At 44.7% G+C, this 23,233-nt stretch overlaps 1 protein-coding gene and 1 long non-coding RNA gene across 3 annotated transcripts in view; one reads left to right on the top strand and one right to left on the bottom strand.

The window, feature by feature from the left end:
* LOC145536637 (uncharacterized) overlaps positions 1-19,639 on the top strand; it is a 47,215-nt gene extending 27,576 nt beyond the window's left edge. The window contains exon 3 of the long non-coding RNA XR_014075941.1: positions 15,747-19,639. This is a non-coding gene — a long non-coding RNA (uncharacterized LOC145536637). The remainder of the gene's footprint in view (positions 1-15,746) is intronic.
* On the bottom strand, positions 961-16,016 carry LOC145536632 (histone-lysine N-methyltransferase PRDM9-like). 2 transcript variants are annotated; one of them, XM_081566153.1, is made up of 11 exons: positions 15,844-16,016; positions 14,869-14,967; positions 14,357-14,480; positions 13,941-14,048; positions 9,835-9,884; positions 7,654-7,810; positions 6,721-6,822; positions 6,233-6,504; positions 5,684-5,751; positions 4,369-4,562; positions 961-2,609 (listed from the first exon to the last, which is right to left on the bottom strand). In XM_081566153.1, the coding sequence occupies exons 2-11, from the start codon at positions 14,941-14,943 to the stop codon at positions 1,393-1,395; spliced, it is 2,367 nt and encodes a 788-aa protein (XP_081422279.1). In that variant the 5' UTR covers positions 14,944-14,967; positions 15,844-16,016; the 3' UTR covers positions 961-1,392. The 2 variants fall into 2 exon arrangements, with proteins under 2 accessions (XP_081422279.1, XP_081422280.1); XM_081566154.1 differs by having other exon boundaries at positions 961-2,606.
* Positions 19,640-23,233: the final 3,594 nt, after the last annotated feature.

Raw genomic sequence — 23,233 nt, 5'->3', positions numbered from 1 at the left:
GGGTGCGATGGGGTCCAGACAGGAGTTTCCTGCACATGTGGCTCCAGGCTCTCTTGTCGGCAGGGTGGACGACTGTCAGCACTGCCTGTCTGCCACACAACTGCCTGTCTGTGTGGAGGGGCTCTGGGGCTGCCCAGCTCAGTAGAAACGGCAGTGGTGGGAAGGGAGGTCTCACTCCCTTAGCATCCCTGACCTCACATGTCCTCATCAGGGCAGCCAAGTGCCTAAACGGCCCCTTCCTCGTCTAGCTCTGAAGACCTGGAAGGTGTGGGGGCTGAAGGACATGCAGAAAATACAATTCTGTAAAGCAATTATCCTCCAATTAAAAAATTAAAAAAAGATTTAAAAACCCCACAAATAACAGCAATGGCAGGGCTTGCATCCTCAGCCAGCCTTTGCCAGATTCTGCCTGTGCTTATGCAACAGACCAAAACGCTGGTGCCCCCACCCTGTATCACAGATGAGAATAGAGACACAGGAGAGGTTAAGCATCTTGCTCCATGTCACACAGCTGCTGAGGGCAGGGCTGAGAACGGGACCCCTGTGGTCGAATCTGGAGCCCAGGTGCTGTGATGACCCTGATGGAGTGGCAAAGGCAGAGTGAGGAAGACCAGATGGCCCAGGCTGAGCGAGGCACACGCACTTGCACACATACACATGCACGTGGCCTTCACTTTTGAGGCTACAGAAGTCAGAGGAAGACAGCGGGCAACCAGGAGGGGCCAAAGGAGAGTCTAGGTCTATAAGGAGGAGAGGCCACACTTCCCAGAAAGCCAGAATTTCCTCTTCCCTGATGAGTCTGTCTCAGACCCTAGATTCCTCTCCCTGGGCCCTGGAAGTGACTGTCCAGTGAGCTAACTGAGTTGGCTCCAGAATAATGCCATCCCAGGGGTTCAGCTACCACTGGACCCCACTGCTGTCAGTAATAATGGGGGAATGGTACGTAGCCTAGGCTTCAGATTTGCTTGGAGACAAAATTTATTAGAAGAGGAGTACAAAAAACCATGAAGGCAATTGGCATGAATATCTCCAGAACACTTAAGAAACCGTCTGCTGTTTATCTGCCTCCTCTCCTGTCATAAAAGTGGAAGGTCTATTTAATCAATTATTTCTGTGCTCATCACACTGTTTCTTTAAAATATTTGTTTATGTATTTATTTACGTGGCTGCACTGTGTCTTAGTTGCTGCATGTGGGAGGTAGTTCCCCAATTAGGTGTTGAACATGGGTCTATGCATTGGAGTTGTAGCCACTGGACCACCTGGGAAGTCTCTCCTTATACTCTTGGGGACAGTAATGGGTCATAAACCTGCTCTGAGGCCCCCTTAGAGCTGAGGCATGGGGTGGCTGCAGTAATCCTCCTGTGGCTAGGATGTGGTTTATTGGTCAAGACTCACTCACACTCCTTGCAAACATAGGGCTTTTCCCCTGTGTGTGTCCTGTGGTGTCTGCTGAGATTGTACTTCTGACTGAAGCTTTGCCCACACTCCCCACAAACATAGGGCTTCTCCCCTGTGTGTGTCCTTTGGTGTTTGATGAGATGGGTCTTCTGACTGAAGCTTTGCCCACACTCCCCGCATACATAGGGCTTCTCCCCTCCGTGTGTTCTCTCGTGTCTGCTGAGATTGGACTTCTGACTGAAGCTTTGCCCACACTCCCCACAAACATAGGGCTTCTCCCCTGTGTGTGTTCTCTGGTGTCTCCTGAGACTGGACTTCACATGGAATGTTTGCCCACACTCCCCACAAACATAGGGCTTTTCCCCTGTGTGTGTCCTCTGGTGTGCTATGAGACTGGACTTCACATAGGAACTTTGCCCACACTCCCCACAAACATAGCGCTTCTCCCGTGTGTGTGTCCTTTGGTGTTTGATGAGATGGGTCTTCTGACTGAAGCATTGCCCACAGTCCCCACATACATAGGGCTTCTCCCCTCCGTGTGTTCTCTCGTGTCTGCTGAGATTGTACTTCTGACTGAAGCTTTGCCCACACTCCCCACAAACATAGGGCTTCTCCCCTGTGTGTGTCCTCTGGTGTCTCGTGAGACTGGACTTTACAGTGAAGCTTTGCCCACACTCCCCACAAACATAGGGCTTCTCCCCTGTGTGTGTCCTCTCATGTGTGATGAGACTTGACCTATCCTTGGAGCCTTGCCCATACTCTCCATACCTGACTCTTACAATACCTGAGACCCCTGCCCCCATGAATAATTTGCCTGTGTCCTCTGGATTCAGTTTCTGGCTTGTGCTGGGCTCTTCTGTCATTCTCTCATGCACCTCAGAACCCCCCATTTGTCCTTTGGGTGAGTAGGAAGAGGCCATTGACATCCTCTTCAGCCTTATGCAAGGTTTGGGGCCTTTCAGCAAAGGATGGGGCCTTTCCTTGGCCTCTTGACCCTCTGGTGTGTCACTCGGGCTGTGTGGATTGGAATATTGCTGCTGCTGATTTTGATTGCCTGGGCAGGGATCTTCTGGTTGGGGGTGGTCTCTTGCAGATGGTCTCTGGAGAATCTGAGAGGGGTGGTTGCGTTGGACATGTTGGCTGAGGAATTTCTGACTGGAGAAGGTCAAAGAGCAGGATGCACATGGGTGGATCTTGGACTTTGGTCCTGCTGAAAGAGGAAGCTTTTAGTCAGGTAGTTGGTTTGCCATGGTAAAGCCTGCCCCAGTAATCACCTGAGTGTTGACAGTGCACGATTTGTCTCCCATCAAGTGTGTCTTTACAGTCCACCTTTCCATTCCATTCTTACTCTTTCAGTTCATTTCAGAAGCTCAGTCGTGTCTGACTCTTTGCGACACCATGAATTGCAGCACCCCAGGCCTCTACTCTTTACATCTACAGAAATCCAGGAAGCTTGCGTCAAGGGCCTTTTCTACATATCACCCAGACTAGGGACCTTTCAGTAGCATCAGAGGCAGCATCTCTCCTGATAGAGGTGGATCTGCAGGGACCTTTCCCTGTGTGTAAGTATCTGAAAAATCATGTCACGGTGGTCACGGGTATTTTACCCTACTGAGAGATAAGACTCTTGATGACTTAGGTGGAATCTTCCTGAATGGCTCCCTATGAGGGGAAAGGGTCTATTAAGTTAGGGGCGCCTGGCCTGGAGCTCTCTGCATATGGGAGGCAGCACAGGCGGTGGTTAGAGCAGGCGTGAGTAAAGCTGAATTTGAGGCTCCTTGTTCAAAGAGCAGCCTTTCAAAGAAACCACTCTGCAGAAAGTGGGTTTGAGACTGGACGAGACCAAGAGGCCCAGGTCCCACTGACTACAGGTCTCTGGCTCCTGCTGCCCCAATTGGTTCACAGATTGCTCCTCTCTCAGTTGTCTATAGATCATAAAATAAAGGCATGTCCTTTCTCAAGCCTCACCAGTATTCATACCTCTTTTATTTCACTCAGTCTTAGTCCATTTAACATGCACGAGGAAGTCCTGCTTAAAAATACATCTCCAGCCAGACTCTCACAGCCTCACTCCCGTGCATCTTCACCCAGCCCACTCTCCCCTCATGTCTGGCAATGAACTGACCTCTGAGGGGACTCCCTGCTGCTGTCTCTTCCCAAAAATGAACTGAAGCATCATCTTAGCACAGAGAACATGCCGCTTGCAGCTGATAGCCGCACGGTTGTTCTGTGTCACCCAGGAAGACCCCTGGGGCCTGCACATGGACACGGGTGCTGAGGCTTCGGTGTTCCATCCAGCCTCCTTCCTCTCCCTCTGTGCTTGCTCCTGAGACCACTGGCATGGCCTCTCTTCGCGGCCCTGAGGCTGCAGCACTGGCTGCTCCCCTGCCTGGAATCCTTTCCCACAGGTGTTATCTCTGCAGAGACCCTGCCCCACCATCCTCTGCCACACCCCACTCTCTGCTCATGCTGATCCGAGGCACTTTTCCTGCACTGGTTTTCCTCAGAGCCCCAGCCCCTGTCTGGTATGAAGCATGAAGCCCATGCTGCCCCCAAGGCAGTGGTTCTGTCTGTTTCAGTGCATGGAGCCCCGTCTGGCACAGAGTATGAACTCACATGACAACAAACTGAAACAGTGACTGAATGCAAATCACTGTACGCACGTCCCTTAGAAATGCGGAGGAAATGAGGAAGAGACTGGTAACGGTGAGAGAGCTGGTAGGTGCTAGAAAACTTGCTTTTTGCTTCTAAGCCTTTCAGCAGAAGGTGATGTTGCATATTTTTTGCATGAAATATTGAAAATTAGAACTAATATTTTTAATATGTTTTTCCTAACAGTCTTATGAAGTGAATCAAATTCTGAGGCATTTTAATTGACTGACTTTAGACTGGCTTGGACTCCGCTTCAGAATCAGACTAGGGAAGCTCCCCGGGATGGGGTGGGGTGCTGGAAGAGGGGCGGCGCTCACCTCTTCTGGCCCTGAGCTTGCTCTTCCTCCTGCTGTCCCGCTTGATGCCGAGTTCCTCGCCATACTCGTCCCCATACCAGACCAGGAGTTCACAGCCCGGCCTGACCACCCGACAGGTTCGGTAGAAGATCTGCCCGTGATACTGCAAGGCCACCAGGTTCTGCTCCTCGTCATCCCGGGCACAGTTCACATACCTGGGGTCAAGGCCGGGAAAGGGAAAGAAACCACAGGTGACGAGACCCCTCCACTGTCGGACCACACCCAGCTCCTTGCTTTCAGGCTCTGAGGCCGCCATGGTTCCCACCGCCCCTCATGGGGACCTTCTGTTCACACCTTCGACCTGAGTGTGTGAATTCCTATTTCCAGATCCTGTTTCCGGTCCTCTTCCTGGCTGGAATGCTTTTCTCTCCTTACCTAATTAGCCATTGTCCAGAGCCCAGTTCCAGACTTGTCTCCACCTGGACTGTCCGTAAGACTGGTGACTTCCAGCTCCTCTAAACTCTAAATTAAGTTCTCTTTCATTCCACAGGACTTGGTGCTCCTAGGCTAGCACACACCCCTCAGCACTCACCCCAGCCTGCCTTCTCTCCAGAGGCTTTTCTCCAATCTCACCACGTGTATCCAGGGTCCTATTCACTTGCCCACCCCCTCCCATGGAAACATGGAGAATGCTCTGACATAGCCTGAGACCCAGAGCAGTAATACTTGAATCACTTTCTGCCTGCCCTGATGAAACGAGAGGCCCTCAGAGAACGGCCATGCTCACGGCCATCCTGCCCCCCATTCCTTCTCAGGCCTGACGGCCCACTTCTCACTGGAACCAATCCTGGGGAGGCTGTTGGCCACATGGCCTCAAGGTCTCCCATGTTAGGTTATCCTGGCACTGTGCCATTATTCAAAAATAGAAAAATTAAGGTTACTATTCCTAAAATCAATTGGTTAATGTCTGTCTTCAGTATGTTCTCCAAAAGGACATGGGTTGTGTGATCTGCTTCAGTAACGAAGTTCCCTGTCTAAACTGGGACATAGAGTGCTTGGTAAGTGTCAGTTAAGTGAGTTGAAGTGTCCCTGGTGAATCTAGACTCCTCAAGTTGTTTTCAAGTACCTCAGTTTTGTTGAACATATAGACATATTTTGAGGGCACATGGTATATTTTTCTTTCTTTCTTTCTAATGTCTTTTGAAATGAAAGAGCATGATATGGAGGGAAAAGAGGAAAGATGTGAAAGCTTTTGAGGGAGACGGGCTGAGAAGGAAAAGGGGTGTGGACTTGAGGGAGGAGCGATGTCTACAAAGTGCAGACTCCCTGCACTCACCTCATCCAGTTGCTCAAAGATGTGTCCTTTCCATCCACATACTCGTAGCTATTTCTCCCTTTGGTGACCTGAGTGTCAGAAAAGAGATACAAGCTTTCTTCTCTATTTTATTTTATTTTATTTTTTGGTAGGAAGTAATAGAAGAATTTTCCCTCTGCTGTCATTGGTGCTCTTCAGCCTGCATGGATTCAACCACCAGTCAGACCACACAGTAAGCGCCTTAATCATCATTTCAAGTCTGAGTCTATTGGTACATTGAAGGCAAGGGCTCCACAAGTCACTTCTATATGCCTGTACCACTGTGTCCCACCTCTCCTCTCCTCTTTAGATAGAAGTCTTGTGTGCCTGCACCACTGTCTCCCACCTTCCTCTGACCTTTAGATAGAAGTCCTGTGTCCACGCCCAGTGCACACAGTACACAGGGCTGACTGTGTCATTGCCGACCATGTCATCACCATCGATGTCCTTGCATGTAAACATGAAGTACCCCCCACCATCACACACAAGCGATTAGAGGCCAGAGGACAGGGAAAGAGGGTTATTTCTCACCACCCAGGCGTATCCGCTGCTCGCGGCCTCTTCATTGTCTGTGATCTGGCCCTCGTAGGGGCCAAAGTGCAGGCCCGGCGGCAGATAGGACGCCTCATTCCACACTCCGAGCCCAGCCTCAGGGATGCCCGACACTCTGATACTTAACCCAGGGGGCAGAGTGAGGGCTGAGCGGTTGACATGCCCCTTTTCCACTGGAGAGTCCTTTACAAAGACTGGGGGCCCATGGGCAGCACAGCTGTCGATGAAGAAGTTCTGACACTCCTCACAATCTGGAGGTGAGAGCAACAGGGATGAGGGGAGGTATAGTGATGTTGCTGGTCGTAAAGATCTTCAGAAAGAACTGGGGCACTCACGGCCTTTGGCCTCGATCCTGTACCCCAAGTCATAGAGGAAGGGGATGACTGGGGGACCAAATGGTGAGGTGAGGTTATTGTACCAAGGTCTCATAACCCCTTCTCCATGAATGGGCCAGTGGGGTCACTCACAGAGGTAGTCATCATCCTGGGGTTCGCTGATCTCTTTGTGCACATGGCCCTTTCTTTTTTGTAGACTGTACCTCTTCACTTCAGTCTCCTTTCTTCCGAGTTCTAAGATGGAGAACAGAAGCTAAGCAAGGTGGATGGGTCTGGGGAGTTAGTCCCTGTTTTATCAGAAAGTGTGAGATCTCCTGCTTGTCCATCTATACAGTTTGTTAAAACTTTTTCACATTTATTTTTCAAACTTTTACTTTTGTATTTTTATGTTTTAATGGTACATTATTTATTTATTGGCCATGCTGCACGGCTTGTGGGATCTTAGTTCCCTGACCAGGAATGGAACCTACACCTCCTGCAGTGGAAGTGTAGAGTCGTAACCACTTAACCACCAGGAAGTCCCTTCTCTATCCTTTGTTTCTTCTCCCTTTAACTACTGGTTCAGGACACTGAGGCTCCACACTGAGCGCAGATGCCCTGTTCAGTGTTAGCTTCCTGCAGTTCCCGTTAGTAGGTTTAACTTCCCAACCTTCTTACTTAGGAAATAGTTCACTGACACATGTACTCAGAAAATATATGTTAAGGGCATGACACGTAAGACATTGAGTAGAGGTTTGTGTATAAATATTAACAAGGCGTGGTCCCTATCATCACAGCTGGATTTATTCAACTACTTGTAGGTGTCAGCACTTTTGCATTTAATGCAATGCTTCCAAACTCTGTATGAGTTCTGTATCCGTATCTTCACTTTACAGATGAGCAATCAGGACCTCAGAAAATGTATAAGATTTTCCCAAGGCCTCAGTGCTAACTTCGTGTCTCAGATCAGTCCAGCTTAAACCCACGCCTATCCAAAGTCCACACCACACACCTAGGCCATACTTATTAGCTTTTCCATAGAGATTGGAGGAACTAATTAGAGGAACTCCCCAATTTTTCTCTTACCGACTTGGTGTCTGGGGTGCTGTCCAGGGGTCCTTGCTTCTCTGGGAGGGGGCGCTGGTTTCTGAGCCTGCTTGGAGCCACTTTTCTTCAGCAATTTTGCTGCTCCCGACAATTTCTTCAAACTATTTCCCTTATTTAATGGTCCCCTGGACATTCTCTTCCATGTGAGTAAAAGACAACATGATTTCTTTAGTTCTTTAGGACTGTATGAAGTGTTTTCACATGGATGACTTTAGTTAATACTTTGACAATTGTTGGAAATACCTGGTGGAGGCGGGGTCTGAACACTGCAGTGTAAAAAAAAGGACCTAAGTGGGTAGTGAATCAAAACTAGAATTCACATCTTAAGGTTCTTTCCCTTCAACTTTCTGCATAAAAGTGAGAGCAAGGCAGGGAGAACAGCTGGAGGTCAGGGAAGGAAGAGGGTAAGGGCTCATAGAGAAATACGTGAGGTTTCCTATTAATTAGTGGACCTTTGATGGACAAGGAAGTAGGGAAAATTAGAGGGGACGAAACACATCTGGAAAATAAGGTGACAAAGCAGTGAGTTTGAGAAGAGAAAAGATGATCCACAAAACACATTCAGACAATAAAGAAAATGAGCAGAATGTTGCAGGTTGCCACGTCCTAGAGACAATGTTTGGAATTAAAGTAGCTGGCCTCATCAATTCTCCTTGAAGAAGGCTGTACGACTAGCTGCTTCTCCTCAGTTTCCTGATCCATAAATTGGTATACATGCTAATTCTTAATGTTATGCTGTTGCTGCTGCTGCTAAGTCGCTTCAGTCGTGTCCGACTCTGTGCGACCCCATAGACAGCAGCCCACCAGGCTCCGCCATCCCTGGGATTCTCCAGGCGAGAATACTGGAGTAGGTTGCCATTTCCTCCTCCAGTGCATGAACAGGAAAAGTGAAAGTGAAGTCGCTCAGTCATGTCTGACTCTTAGCGACCCCATGGACTACAGCCTACCAGGCTCCTCCGTCCATGGGATTTTCCAGGCGGTAGTACTGGAGTGGGGTGCCATTGCTTTCTCCGTCTTAATGTTATAGTTGACATGAAATTTAACAACTTTCAACAAATCGTTGTGTGAGCTATTTAATACAGTATGAATGTGAGCGTACATCCCTACCATCAATATATCCCCTCAACTGCCTCTATATTTGAAGTCTAGCTCACAAATACTATCTTCAGTATTCCTTGACCTTCTTATTCTTAGATGAATGTTTACATGTGGAGTCACTCATTGACGAAACATTCAGAGGGCCCTCGGGTGCTTTGAGCTGGGCCTGGACTTCTGAGAATTAACGGGTATGGGCTACGCTCTCAAAGCTCACAAAACAGGGTCAGGCTAAACAAACGATTCCAAACAGGAGAGTTGTCTAATCAGAGCTCAGAGGAAGGACTTGTTACTTCCTCCTACAAGAATGAGCATTTGAAATCATGTCCAGATGATGAGTTTCTACTCAAAAGCAGGTAACCTATGTGAAGTCCTTCAGTTATTTTCTTATTTGTTGTTTTTGAGTCATAAACCTGAGGCTTGTCAGGGCTGTGAGTTACTTCCTCTTATTGGAGTAGGAGTCTCTGAGGTAGGGATCATGCCACCTTCTTCATCTTGGACCGTCCACTCTACAAACTGCCCAACATGTCCTTAAGCTTCCCTTAGTCCGAGATCCCTCACTGGCACAACACGAAAGAACTGAGGTTGAAAACATCTCTCAGATGAATGATATAAAGATGTATGAAGAAACTTTATAGAACTATGGAAGTTCTAACCAGTTGGTAAGGGGGTTATAGAAGGTGCTTTGGATTAGCTTGTACCACCAGTGATACTGTGATCTCACGCATGTAATCAAACATTTTTGTACCTCAGTTTCTTGATCTATAATGGTGATAGCTATATACCTACTTATAGGTACTGTAGGAATGTTTTAAGGTTTCAGTAAATTTATTCACATAAAATGCTCAAAGTCTGAAATATTGTGAAAACAGTGTAACAATAGAACAGCCTACTGTTGTTGCTGTTCTTACTAACTATAAAGATGGTGATGGTATCAGACATTGTGCTAAAGATGCAGGACAGGAAGGCAGCAGTCTCCAGGAACTCCGTGTTTTCTCCTATTCTCACCTGTGACTGGATCCATGAGGAGGATCTTTTTGTCAACAGGATTTGGGAAATACTCACCTTCTGGTGTTTCCTGTGCTGCCCTCTGAAGGCCTTCCCAGAAGGTTTACCTAAAAAATGATGAGAATCAGTGTTTTGGTTGGTAAATGTTTCCAAACTCTGGGCATTCTAATTAAGGACACAGAATTCTGAGCCAGAGAGTGTCAAGGACGAGGATTTACAAAGGAGGAATGGAAAGTGATTTCTGTATCATCAACTCCTATACTTCCACTGGGAGCATTACATAACTTTATTAACATTAAAAAAAAAAAGTGAAACTTCATCTGTGCTTCATCTGATGTCCATAAAGTATCTAATAAATTTACTAGACTTTCATGACAAAAATACTCAACAAATTAAAAATAGAAGGATGTGACTGCAATATAATAAAGGTCATATATGAAAAGTCTATCTCTAACATCATAGTCATCAGTGAAAAGCTGAAAACTTCTAAGATCAAGAAAAAAAGACAAGGATGCCCATTCTCAACACTTCTATTCAACATAATATTAAAAGTTCTAGCCAGGGCATTAGATCAGAAAAGGAAACCAAAGGCTTCCATTTGGAAGGAAAGAAGTAAAACTATGTCTGTTCACAGAGGACATGATTTTATGTGCAGAAAATTTTTATTTTTGCTTTTATTTTTTTGTTTATTTTAAATTGGTTTATTTATCTATTTTTTGACTTTACAATATTGTATTTGTTTTTAAAATTACACACACACACAAAACCTGCACAGAAAGTTGCACGGTACAAAATCAACAGTCAAGTATCTTTCCATGCATGAAGAACGACCATTCCAAAAAGGAAAATAAGAAAACAATCCTATTTATGTTTTACTTTTTAAAGCTATAGTCACGAGCTAAGTTGTTTTTTTTTTATTATATTTATTTATTGATTTGTGCCAGGTCTTTGTTGTGGCATGTGGGATCTAGTTCCCTGACCAGGGATTGAACCCAAGTTCTCCACACTGAGAGTGTGGAGTCTAAGATACTGGGCCACCAGAGAAGTCCCGATAATCTTATTTATAATAGTATCAGAAAGAATGAAATAATTGGGAGTAAACATAAGGAGATGAAAGACTTATAGATTGAAAACTACAAAGTATTGCTGAAAGGAATCTGACATAAGTAAATAGAAAGGTGTCTCACGTTTATGGATTTGGAGACTTACTATTATTAAGCTGTTCATACTACCTAAAGCAATTTAAAGATTCAATGCAATTCCTATTAAAATCCCAATGGAATTTTTTTCAGATATAGAAAATCCATCTTTGAGTTAATACGGAATCTCAGAGGACCCTAAATAGGCAAAACAATCTTAGAAAGAACAGCAAAGCTGGAGGCCTCTGATTTCAGAACATATCACAAAGGTACAGTAACCAAAAAGTGTAGTTTTGGCATAAAGCACATGCTTAGTTGCTCAGTCATGTTGACTCTCTGCGACCCTATAGACTGTAGCCCACCAGGCTCCTTTGTCCAGGGGATTTCTCAGGCAAGAATACTGGAGGGGGTTGCCATTTCCTTCTCCAGGGGATCTTCTTAACTCATGGATTGAACCCACATCTCCTGTGTTTCCTGCATTGAAGGCAGACTCTTCACCTGCTGAGCCACTGAGGAAGCCCACTGGCATAAAGACAGACATACCAATAAATGGAAAAGAATAGACAGGTAGAAATAAACTCCTGTATACATGGTCTAATGATCTTCATCAAGGGTGTCGAGACAACATGGACAGTTTAATCCCTGTAACGAGTGGCACTGGGGAAACAAAATATCCATATGCAAAATAATGAAGATCTTACATCATGAAGAAAAGTCAACTCAGAATGGATTAAAGACCTAAATGTAAGACTTGATAAGACTCTTAGGGAAAAAAACAAGGGTGAAGCTTCACAACATTGAATCAGCAATGATTTCTTAGATATGATATCAAGTGCACAAGTATTAGTAATGAAGTAAAAATAGACAAATGAGACTATGAATCTTAAAACCTCTGTACAGCAAAGGAGACAGAGTGAAACAGAGGAACAGAGTGAAACAAAGGAACAAAGTGAAAAGACATCCTACAGGACAGTAGAAATTATTTGTAAAATATGTATCTGATAAGGGGTTAATAAGCATACACCAGTATGAAGGCTACGTATAAGCCAGGAAGAAAACCTGATTGACCACGATGGCACCCTGATATCAAGCTTCTATGCTCCAGCATTGCGAGAGAACAAATTTCTGTGGTTTAAGCTATGCAGTCTGTTTGCTATGGCAGCCTGAGCTGACTAACACAGTGGGAGAAGGAATTGAATAGACATTTCTCCAAAGAAGATACACAAATGGCCAACAAACATATGAAAAGATGTTCAAGATTACTAATCAATAGGGAAATAGAAATTAAAACTACAATGGAAATTATCTCATACCTTCTGTGATGGCCAATATGAATAAAAAGAAAATAGCAAGTTTGGTAAGGATATGGAGAAACTGGAACCCTTATACACTGTTGCTGGAAATGTAAAATCTTGCAAGCTTTATAGAAAACAGTATGGCGTTTCCTCAGAAAATTAGGACTGCCCTATGATCTAGCAATCCAACTCCCGAGTATATTTCCATAAAAATGTTAAGCGAGATCTTGAATAAATCATGTGCACATTTATGGTCACTGCCGCATTATTCCCAGTTGGCAAGATGTGGAAGCAATCTAAATGCTCATTGGTGGATAAACAGGTAAAAGTTATGTATATCTTTTATATATTATATACACATGCACACAATGGAATGTTTTGAAGCCTTAAAATATTAGAGTTTTGTCATATGCTACATCAAAGATGGGCCTTGATGATATTATGCTAAGTGAAGTGAACCAATCAGAAAAAGACAAATATTTCAAGATTCCACTTCTGTGAGGTATCTAAATTAATCAAATCTATGGAAACATAAAATATAATCGTGGTTGGGAAGGTCTGTGAGGAGGAAGAATTGGAGAATTGTTGCTAAATGGGTGTAGGGCTTCAGGCTTGTAAGATGAAAAAGTTCTACAGATTTGCTGTAGAGCAATGTGTACATAGTTAGCAATAGTGTACCATACACTCATAAATTAAGAAGGTAAAGATGTGTAGAGGCACGGTGAACCATGGGGTATTATTCCCTATGAAGAATCTCTCTTCATGTCAAAACCTTTGGTTCTCATGTTTCTTACACTAGTTTTAATAACCTAAGGGAACAGATGGACTTCCCTGGTGGCACAGTGGATGAGAATCTGCCTGACAATGCAGAGGACACAGGTTTGATCGCTGGTCCAGGAAGATTCCACTTTCTGCGGGGCAACTAAGGCTGTGTGTCACAAACTACTGAGCCTGCATGTGGTCTGCAGCAAGAAGCCAGTCACCACAACCAGAGAAAGCCCGTGCACAGCAACGAAGACCCAGTGCAGCCAAAACTAAATAAATCATTTTTAGAAATCTGGGAAAACAGAAATCCACAGATGGAGAGCCCTAGAACTATCTAAATTGTTTACTCTAGGCAGATTAACTCTTCTAAACTCTCTGAGCAGTGGAAGAGGAAGTGAGCTGCTCACTTCTATTTTATAATGATTGTACTTCAATTTTTATTTACCTGATGCTGTCTCTGATCAGTGAAATGTGGAAAAGATCAGGGAGAATAAATAGTTCTCTCAAACCCTTTCCAGGAATCAAAACAAAGAATTAGTTTCACCTTAGGGTAAGAAGATCATGTGGGGGTACTTTTTATACACACATAAATAATGTATCTTGACATAATATGCTGATCATTTCCTCTTCTAAGAGATTTAATCCAATAACCGAATTATTATGAGATTAGTATTAGAAATCTCTTTGGTGAATTTATAGTCTAAGGTATGTTTAATTGCCTTTCATTAAGGATGTTTTGCAAAAATAATTCTTTTTACAAAGAATGATAAATTTTAAACATAAAACTTCTGAGAGTTACACTGGAAAACCTATACCTTCACCTCCATTCAGGCTTATGTCAATATTCGGCCACAACCACTTCAGAATGCTGAAAATTATGTTTTGTTTGCTAATGGCTGAGATGCAGTTGAGACCTAAGCCCAGGCTGGTTTCTTGACACCTCTAAGTCCTCCTGGCCCCTCACCTTGCTTCCTTGGTGTCCATTCTTCATCAGAATCCTCAGTGTCATCTGCCTGGGGTTTGATGACCTGCCTGCGGTGATGCATGAAAGCTGGTCGAATGGCTCTGAAACCTGGAAAGCAGCAAAATATATGTTTTAAGAAGGAGGCACAAAGCACAGAAGCAATGGAAAGTGTCACAAAGTCAGGGAAATCGGTAGGACGGGCTCGGAGAAGGTAGAACAAGGCAAGAGGTGAGCTCTGCACTGCCAGGGTCAACCCCACTTTGGTACAAAACAATAAAAATTTCCTCCAGGTTTGTCTCCACACAAAAGGGAACTGTGAGCAGATGAAGCCACCTAAGAGAGGGCCAAGTAAACACTGAGGCTGAAGACCTGTTTCATGTTTCCCAGGCTCATAGGCACCCAACACTTCCTGTTACCTATAGCAATCAGCGTTTCGTAGTTCCTTTTCACATTCCTGTATCGGATTTTTTCCCATTCTGCCATCTCTGCCCATTCTTCCTTGGAGAAGTATATGGAAATGTCTTTGAAAGCATCTTTGGCCTAAGGAAAATAGTAGATTCCATCAGTGACTTACTAATATATGTCAGACCTTAGAGCTGACTTCTCCTCCACCTTTTGTGCAGGGAGTAAGTAGCCTGAAGCTACTGGATGGTCTCTGTGAGACAGTTCTTGCGGCCTGTGTCCTGCTTAACTGAACAAACACTGAGCATTTTCCTAACTCTCCCTGGACACAGAGCAGTTGATGATGCTAGTGTCCTGTTTTGTCCCAATCCACCCCATCCTCTCAGAGAGGACCAGGCATTCTCATCCTGTGTACGTTCACAGAGAAGTTCGCTAAGCTGCCGAGGCAAGCAGTCTGTGGTCCTTCAGGGACCGGTGCCATGTCCTTCTTATAAAGCTGGCTTAGAGCCCAGCTATGCCACCTCACCATGGGCTTCCACTCTGTTCTCCCAGCATCTCCCTCAGTGCTCTCCTCTGGAGACCTGCTCGGGATCGTGGCCATGGGACTGCCTCAATGCCAAGGTGCCTGTGGAAGAAGAAGATGCTGAGATAGCCCAGACCACTGTCCAGAGCCTGGTCTGTCTTCCTTGGGTGGAGTGTCCAGGGCAGGAAGGTGTGGAGAAAGTCGGAGTGAGGGTGTTAGTGGGATGGACGGATCCTGACCAGCTATGACAGGCCAGCCTAATGTGAACTAGATTTGGTGTCTATGGTTCCCCTACAATTCAGCCCTTCTGAGGAAAGGCACTGGGAGGGACATGTCTGTGGGTGACAGAGGGAGTCCTGAGGAGACCTGGAAGCCCCTAACTGCTGGACTGGGGTCGTGCTGAAATCAGGGCTCTGTTCCAGTGCAGGAGAGGGAATATTTCTCCAAGAAGGGTTTTGAGGATCTCCGCCTGGGGACTCGGAAAAATCTGGGCATAACATGGGTTCTACGGTTAAGGCACAAGTCGCTTCACTTGCGATCTGGGACACAGGGGCTGAAGGAACTGGGATACTCAGACAGAGGGGACTGGGGGTGTTTCGGCTGATGTAGAATGTGCAGGGTGAGAGAACTTGGGATCTTTGAGGCTGAGGAAATCGGAGGTTTCTTATTAAGGGGGTTTAGGTCTCTGACAGGCGGGACAGTGGGCATCTTGAGGACGAAGAGTTTTAAGAGCTCCCAGGCTGAGGTATTCAGGGTCTCCGAGGTTAAGGAAATTTGGTCTCTCTGCGGGTGCTATTTTGAGCGTGCCTCAGGCTGAAGGGAACTGGGGTTACTCTAGGTATTTGAGGGTCACGGCACTAGGGGATTCGGTGTTTCTGCAGGTGAAGGGGCGTGTAGTCCCTGAAGCTGACGAGACGCAAGCTCCCTTCAGGTTAGGACCCAGGTTCTTCAAAGAGGACGGGATTTGCGGCCTCTCACCCTGGAATTTGAAGCAGTCACGGTAAGGGTTTATGATGGTTGTGCAGGGCGCGTTCCGGTCAGTCTCCCAGCTGTCCAGCGGCACTGCCAACCCCAGCCCGAGGTTCGTTCAGAGCGGCATGGCGGCGAGTCCTCCCACTCTGAGGCGAAGTGAAGGGCGGGCAGCCAGCCTGTAGCCTGTGCGGCACAAGCGACCAATCAGCTTTGTGACGGAGGCAGTCCTGCCAATAGGCGTCGAGAGGGTGTGGCGAGAGGAGGCCCCACCCAACCGCTCGGGGAATGGCTGCTCAGGGGGCGTGTCTGTCGAGACGCCTCCATCGCGCAGATGCATCCTGGGCATTTTTGCTTGTTTTCAGGCATTGCCTCTTAGGCCTGTATCCTCAAGTGGGCGGGTTGTCCTCAGGCTGGATGTTTCCTTCCAGTGCCCTCAACTAGAATCTCGGCTCCACCAGATGGTAGTCGTGCTCCCGGACTTTCTCCTAGGCCCACCCGTGCCCTACCTTGTCAAATCCAGTTTTGGCAAAAACTCCTATGGGGTGAGTACTGCATTCTTCAGGGGAAAACGGTGAAATTAACTAAATTCTAATGTGGCTAAGTCGCTTCAGTCGTGTCCGACTCTGTGCGACCCCATAGACGTCAGCCCACCAGGCTCCGCCGTCCCTAGGATTCTCCAGGCAAGAATACTGGAGTGGGTTGCCATTTCCTTCTCCAGTGCATGAAAGGGAAAAGTGAAAGTGAAGTCGCTCAGTCATGTCCGACTCTTAGCGACCCCATGGTCTACTACTAGTCTACTACTACATGGTCTACTAGTCTCCTCCGTCCACGGGATTTTCCAGGCAAGAGTACTGCAGTGGGGTGCCATTGCCTTCTCCAAATTCTAATGAGACACAGGATAAACAACATATGGCCAAAGATTTAAACGTAACGCATGGAATAGGTATGTTAGAAAAAACTTGGTGGATTTTTAACCTCAAAGTTGAAGTGGCACTGATGAGTAATCTGTGTATTTAATGTAGGTATCAAAAGCCTTCAGAAATGAGGTATAAATGAAACCTCAAAGTCTTGCAAGTGTTTTCTGTAAAACGACGCATCGAGCTGGAGGACAGTGGATCCACAGAGCTGAGTTTGCTTGACACCTACTGGCTTCACAAGATAACACAGGGACGCTGTTTCTGGCCGTTAGGTCGATTTGCTCACAGAAGAATAAGGTGATTTCCATGTATTGGAAGCAAGATGACTGACTGTAGAATTAGTATCTAGTGGTGATTCGGACTCTGGATGGAGAAGTGTTACCAGAAAAGTGAGTTTACCTCTTGGTGGGTGTTGAGCCAGAAGATACAACCCAGCCAAACCTCATGGGAAGGAAAAGTGCATTACTTGCAGAACTATGGAGAACACCATGCGGCTTTCCAGAGCAGTGTCCCTCTAAATCGCAAAGGTGGGGAAGCTTTAATCTATGGGAACAGGCATGTTCAGGCTTCCGTGGTAGCTCAGACGGTAAGCAATCTGCCCACAGCAGAAGATCCGGGTTCAATCCCTAGGTGGGGAAGATCCCCAGAGGAGGGTGTGGCAATGCACTCCACTATTCTTGCCTGGAGAATCCCATGGACAGAGGAGCCTGGTGGTCCATGAGGTTGCAAAAAGTCAGACATGAGTGAGTGACTAACACTTTAAATTTACAGACATGTTCATTAAGGGTCCACCTTGCTGTCCAAGGGACTCTCAAGAGTCTTCTCCAAGACCACAGTTCAAAGGTATCAATTCTTCGGCACTCAGCTTTCTTTATAGTCCAACTCTCACATCCATACACGACTACTGAAAAACCCATAGCTTTGACTAGACGGACCTTTGTCGGCAAAGTAATGATTCTGCTTTTTAATATGCTGTCTAGGTTGGTCAGAGCTTTCCTTCGAAGGAGCGAGCATCTTTGAATTTCATGGCTGCAGTCACCATCTGCAGTGATTTTGGAGCCCAAGAAAAGAAAGTCTGTTACTGTTTCCATTGTTTCCCCATCTATTTGTCATGAAGTGATGGGACCAGTTGACATGATCTTCGTTTTCTGAATGCTGAGTTTTAAGCCAGCTTTTTAACTTTCCTCTTTCACTTTAATCAAGGGGCTGTTTTGTTCTGCTTCACTTTCTTCCATAAGTATGGTATCATCTGCATATCTGAGGTTACTGATAGTTCTCCGGGCAATCTTGATTCCAGCTTGTGCTTCATCCAGCCCGACATTTTGCATGATTTCCTCTGCACATAAGTAAACACGGTGACAACATACAGCCTTGGTATACACCTTTCCCAATTTAGAACCAGTCTGTTGTTCCATGTCTGCTCCTAACTGTTGCATCTTGACATTCATACAGATTTCTCAGGAGGCAGGTAAGGTGGTCTGGTATTCCCATGTTTTGGGAATTTTCCAACAGTTTGTTGTGATCCACACAGTCAAAGGCTTTGGCATGGTCAATAAATAAGAAGTAGATATTTTTCTGAACTCTCTTGCTTCTTCTATGATCCACTGGATGTTGGCAATTTGATCTCTGGTTCCTCTCCCTTTTCAAAATCCAGCTTGAACATCTGGAAGGTCTTGGTTCACATATGTTGAAACATCAATTGGAGAATTTTGAGCATTACTTTGTTAGCATGTGAGATGAGTGCAATTGTGCAAGAGTTTGAACATTCTTTGGCAGTGCCTTTCTTTGGGATTGGAATGAAAACTGACCTTTTCCGCTCCTGTGATCACTGCTGAGTTTTCCAAATTTGCTGGCATATTGAGTGCAGCACTTTAACAGCATTATCTTTTAGGCCTTGAAATAGCTCAGTTGGAATTCCATCACCTCCACTAGCTTTCTTCATATTGATGCTTCCTAAGGCACATTTGGCATCACATCCCAGGATGTCTGCCTCTAGGTGAGTGATAACACCATCGTGGTTATCTGGGTCATTAAGACCTCTTTTGCATAGTTCTTTTGTGTATTCTTGCCACTTCTTCTTAATATCTACTGCTTCAGAAATGGTCCATACCATTTCTATCTTTTATTGTGCCCATCTTTGCATGAAATGTTCCCCTGGTGTCTCTAATTTTCTTAAAGGCATCTCTAGTCTTTCCCATTCTATTGTTTCCCACTATTTTTTGCATTGTTCACTTAAGAGGTTTTTCTTATATCTCCTTGCTGTTCTTTGGAACTCTGCATTCAGATGGGTATATCTTTTTCCGTTTCTCCTTTGCCTTTAGCTTCTCTTCTTTTCTCCGCTATTTGTAAGGCCTCCTCAGACAAGTGTTTTGCCTTTCCGCATTTCACTTTGGTGGATGGTTTTGATCATGGCCTCCTGTACAATGTTAGGAACCTCCGTCCTTAGTTCTTCAGGCACTCTGTTTATCAGATCTAACTCTTTGAATCTACTTGTCACGTCTACTGTATAATCATAAGGATTTGATTTAGGTCATACCTGAGTGGCCTAGGGATTTTCCCTATTTTGTTCAACTGAAGTCTGAATTTTGCAATAAGGAGTTCATGATATGAACCACAGTCAGCTCCCGGTCTTGTTTCCGCTGACTGTATAGAGCTTCTTCATCTTTGGCTGCAAAGAACATAATCAATCAGATTTCAGTATTGACCATCTTGTGATGTCCGAGTGTAGAGTCTTCTCTTGGGTTGTTGGAAGATGGTGTTTCCTATGACCGGTGCGTTTCCTTTGCACAACTCTGTTAACCTTTGCCCTGTTTCATTTTGTACTCCAAGGCCAAACTTACCTGTTACTCCAGGTATCTCGACTTGCTACTTAAAAAAAAAAAAATTACTTATTTTAATTGGCAGTTGATTACGTTACAATATTTGCAATATGTTGACATGAGTCAGCCACGGTTGTACATGTGTCCCCCTGTCCCGAACCCCCCTCCCACATCCCTCCCAATCCCATCCTTCCCGATCCCATCCCTCTGGGTTGTCCTAGTACACCCGCTTTGGGTGCCCTGTTTCATGCATCGAACTTGGACTGGTCATCTATTTCACATATGATAATATACATGTTTCAATGCTATTCTGTCATATCATCCCACGCTCGCCTTCTCCCACAGAGTCCAAAAGTCTGTTCTTTACATCTGTGTCTCTTTTGCTCTTGTGTATAGGGTCATTGTTACCATCTTTCTAAATTCCATATATATGCGTTAAGATAATGTTTTGGTGTTTTTCTTTCTGACTTACTTCACTCTGAATAACAAGCTCCAGTTTCATCCACCTCATTAGAACTGACTCAGATGTGTTCTTTTTAATAGCTGAGTAATACTCCATTGTGTATATGTACTACAACTTTCTTATCCATTCGTCTGCCAATGGACATCTAGGTTGCTTCCATGTCCTAGCTATTGTAAACACTGCTGCAATGCATATTGGGGTATGGGTGTCTCCTTCAATTCTGGTTTCCTTGGTGTGTTTGCCCAGTAGTGTGATTGCTGGGTCGTATGGTAGTACTAGTTCCAGTTTTTTTAAGGAATCTTCATACTGTTCTCCATAGTGGCTGTACTAGTTTGCATTCCCACCAACAGTGTAAGAGGGTTCCCTTTTCTCCACACCCTCTCCAGCATTTATTGTTTGTAGACTTTTAGGTGGCCTCCATTCTGACTGGCGTGAGATGGGACTTCATTGTGGTTTTCATTTGCATTTCTCTCATAGTGAGTGATGTTGAGCATCTTTTCATGTGTTTGTTAGCCATCTGCATTTCTTCTTTGGAGAAATGTCTGTTTAGTTCTTTGGCCCACTTTTTGATTGGGTCGTTTATTTTTCTGTTATTGAGCTGCATGAGCTGCTTGTATATTTTGGAGATGATTGGTTGATCTATCCATACGTGTGAGTGGGATATTAATGTCTCCCACTATGATTGCGTTACTGTTAATTTCCCCTTTCAAACTTGTTAGCATTTCCCTTACATATTGATGCGGTCCTATGTTGGGTGCATATATATTTATAATTGTTATACCTTCTTCTTGGATTGACCCTTTGATCATTGTGTAGTGGCCTGGCCTTCATTTTCTCGTTTCACGGGCTTTACTTCTGTCTATTTTATCTGATATGAGTATTGCTACTCCTGCTTTCTTTTTGTCTCCATTTGCACGAAATACCTTTTTTCAGCCCTTCACTTTCACTCTGTATGTGTCCCTTGGTTTGAGGTGGGTCTCTTGTAGACAGCTTGTTTTGTAGCCATTTTACAATACTTCCTTTGCCACCTATCTATCCATTTGTCCATCCCTGTTTCCAATCAGCAGTCCATCTTTTTCGTTGTCACTTTTTGTGGTAATTTTCAGACATCAATATGTGTCTCCATAAGTATTTCAGCAAGCCTGCCATTAAGTAGTGAGCTGTATTTGTTTATAGCAATTTTCTTTGGATTTTAACTTTAGATTCAATGAAATAAAGCAATCTTTTCTTTTCCCGGTCGTGTTTCTTTTTAACTTAAGTATATTTGATTTACACCATTGTGTGAATGTCTGCTTTACAGAAAAGTGATTCAGTTATGCACATATATGTGTATATATATATATACACACATACACACACACACACATTCTTTTATTTAATCTTTTTTTTTTTTCGGCTGCACTGTGCAGCCTGTGGGATTAGTTCTGTGACCAGGATTTTAACCTGTATCCACTGCAGGGGAAGTGTGGAGTCTTAACCGCTGGACTGCCAGGGAATTCCCATATATATTATTTTCCACTATGATTTATCATAGGATACTGAATATATTTCTCTGTGCTCTACAGTGGGAACATGTCGATCCATTCCATATACTCTAGTTCATATCTCTTAACACCAATATCTTACTCTATTGCTCCCCCAATTCTCTCTGCCTTGGAAGCCTCAAGTCTGTTCTCTATGTCCATGAGTGTGCTTCTGTTTCAAACATATATTCATTTGTGTCATATCTTAGATTCCACATTTAAATGATATCACTTGGTATTTGTCTTTCTCTGTGAGACACACTGTATGATCATCTCTTGGTCCGTGCACGTTGACGCAAATGGCCTTATTTTAGTAGCTGTACATATTCTTGTATCCTTTTAACCATACATAGAGGTATTCATCTGTGGTTATTTTCATGAGTATATTATTAAAACGTGTGTTGAACACCACTCTTGGGATAGTACGTCCATTTTGAGTCTGTATTAGGATTTTATATGTATGTGTCAGTCACTTCAATTCAATTGCTCAGCCGTGTCCAATACTTTGGGACCCCATGAACTGTAGCATGCCCCACTTCCCTGTCAGTTACTAACTCCTGGAGTTTGTGCCTCCTTCCTTCTCAGTTTTATTGTAGTTTGTATGTCTTGTTTGACAAAGGTGATCCTTTGATGAATCTGTACCAATTCTGGCTCCCATACACCGATACACAGAGGCGTTCGGCAGTGGTTATTTACTCCAACCTGCTCTCAGAAAGTGTGTAGAACATCACTCTTGCTAAGTCAGTCCCTGTGGATTATGTATGTGACAGGCATTTGTGGGAATCCGTGAATTTCAGCCTTCCAATGTAAGCCTTCCTCTCACCCAACGCCTTTGCTAAGCATCAGGGAATTCCCAGCACTGGGTGGGTGTCCATTTTACCTCGCTTGGGGCACTCACTGCCGACAATATTGTCAGTTCCATTTGAAAGGCAAATCAAGTGACCTGTCTGTAATCTGCCCTTCTTCACTGACTCTGATTATCACCACACTTACCTGTGCCTCTGACAATGACAGTATTTCCTTGTTTCAATGCTGAAGTCATATTCCATCATGAACCCGTATCACATTCTTTGATCCATTCATTGCTCCATCCCTGTGTACTTTCTTTACTTTCATCTCTGGGGATTGAGAATGCTGCTGCAGTGCATGCCCTCTTGCATGTGGTTTTCAAAATCTGAGTATTTCTGAAGCGTCCTAGGAGTGGAGAGGCCATGTTATACTTTCTGTCTCTTTTTTTCCTATAAAGGCACGTGGACAGTGATTCTAATACTGGCTCCTTTCACTGATATGCCCCCACTAGTATAAAAGGACCCCCCTGACTAATGTTAACCTACCCTTTCTGGTCTAGACCGTTTTCCATGGCGGCCTTTTCCACTGCTCAGAGTTGATGTCTCTTGGCAGTTTAGATTTGGTATCTCTGATAAGAAGCCCTGTTGGGAACTATCCATGGGCTTTTCGGTTTTGAAAGCACTTTGAGTTGTATTGACCTGTTGATGGTTTCTTCCTGAGAGTGTCCCAGTCTTGTTTTGTGTGTGTGTCTTTGTTTGTATTTATTTGTTTATTTAATTTTGGGTGTGTGACCCATGACTCGTTCAAGGGTAGGTGTCATGTTGAATCCATTGGCCTTGTGAATATCAGATGTCCATCAGTGATTGTTTCAAGGCTGCAGTTACA

This window comes from Giraffa tippelskirchi, chromosome X, assembly GCF_054371585.1.
Source record: "Giraffa tippelskirchi isolate mGirTip1 chromosome X, T2T-mGirTip1v1.2.pri, whole genome shotgun sequence".
Taxonomy (NCBI): Eukaryota; Metazoa; Chordata; class Mammalia; order Artiodactyla; family Giraffidae; genus Giraffa; species Giraffa tippelskirchi.
Note: the sequence above shows the minus strand (reverse complement) of the source record. Positions and strands in the feature narration are given on the sequence as shown.

Coding starts and splice junctions, on each gene's coding strand:
- LOC145536632 (XM_081566153.1), bottom strand. CDS start 14,943: ATGGCCACGATCCCGAGCAGGTCTCCAGAGGAGAGCACTGAGGGAGAT. Junction 14,049..14,356: donor CGAAACGCTGATTGCTATAG/GTAACAGGAAGT, acceptor GCTGCTTTCCAG/GTTTCAGAGCCATTCGACCA. Junction 9,885..13,940: donor ATGGACACCAAGGAAGCAAG/GTGAGGGGCCAG, acceptor ATCATTTTTTAG/GTAAACCTTCTGGGAAGGCC.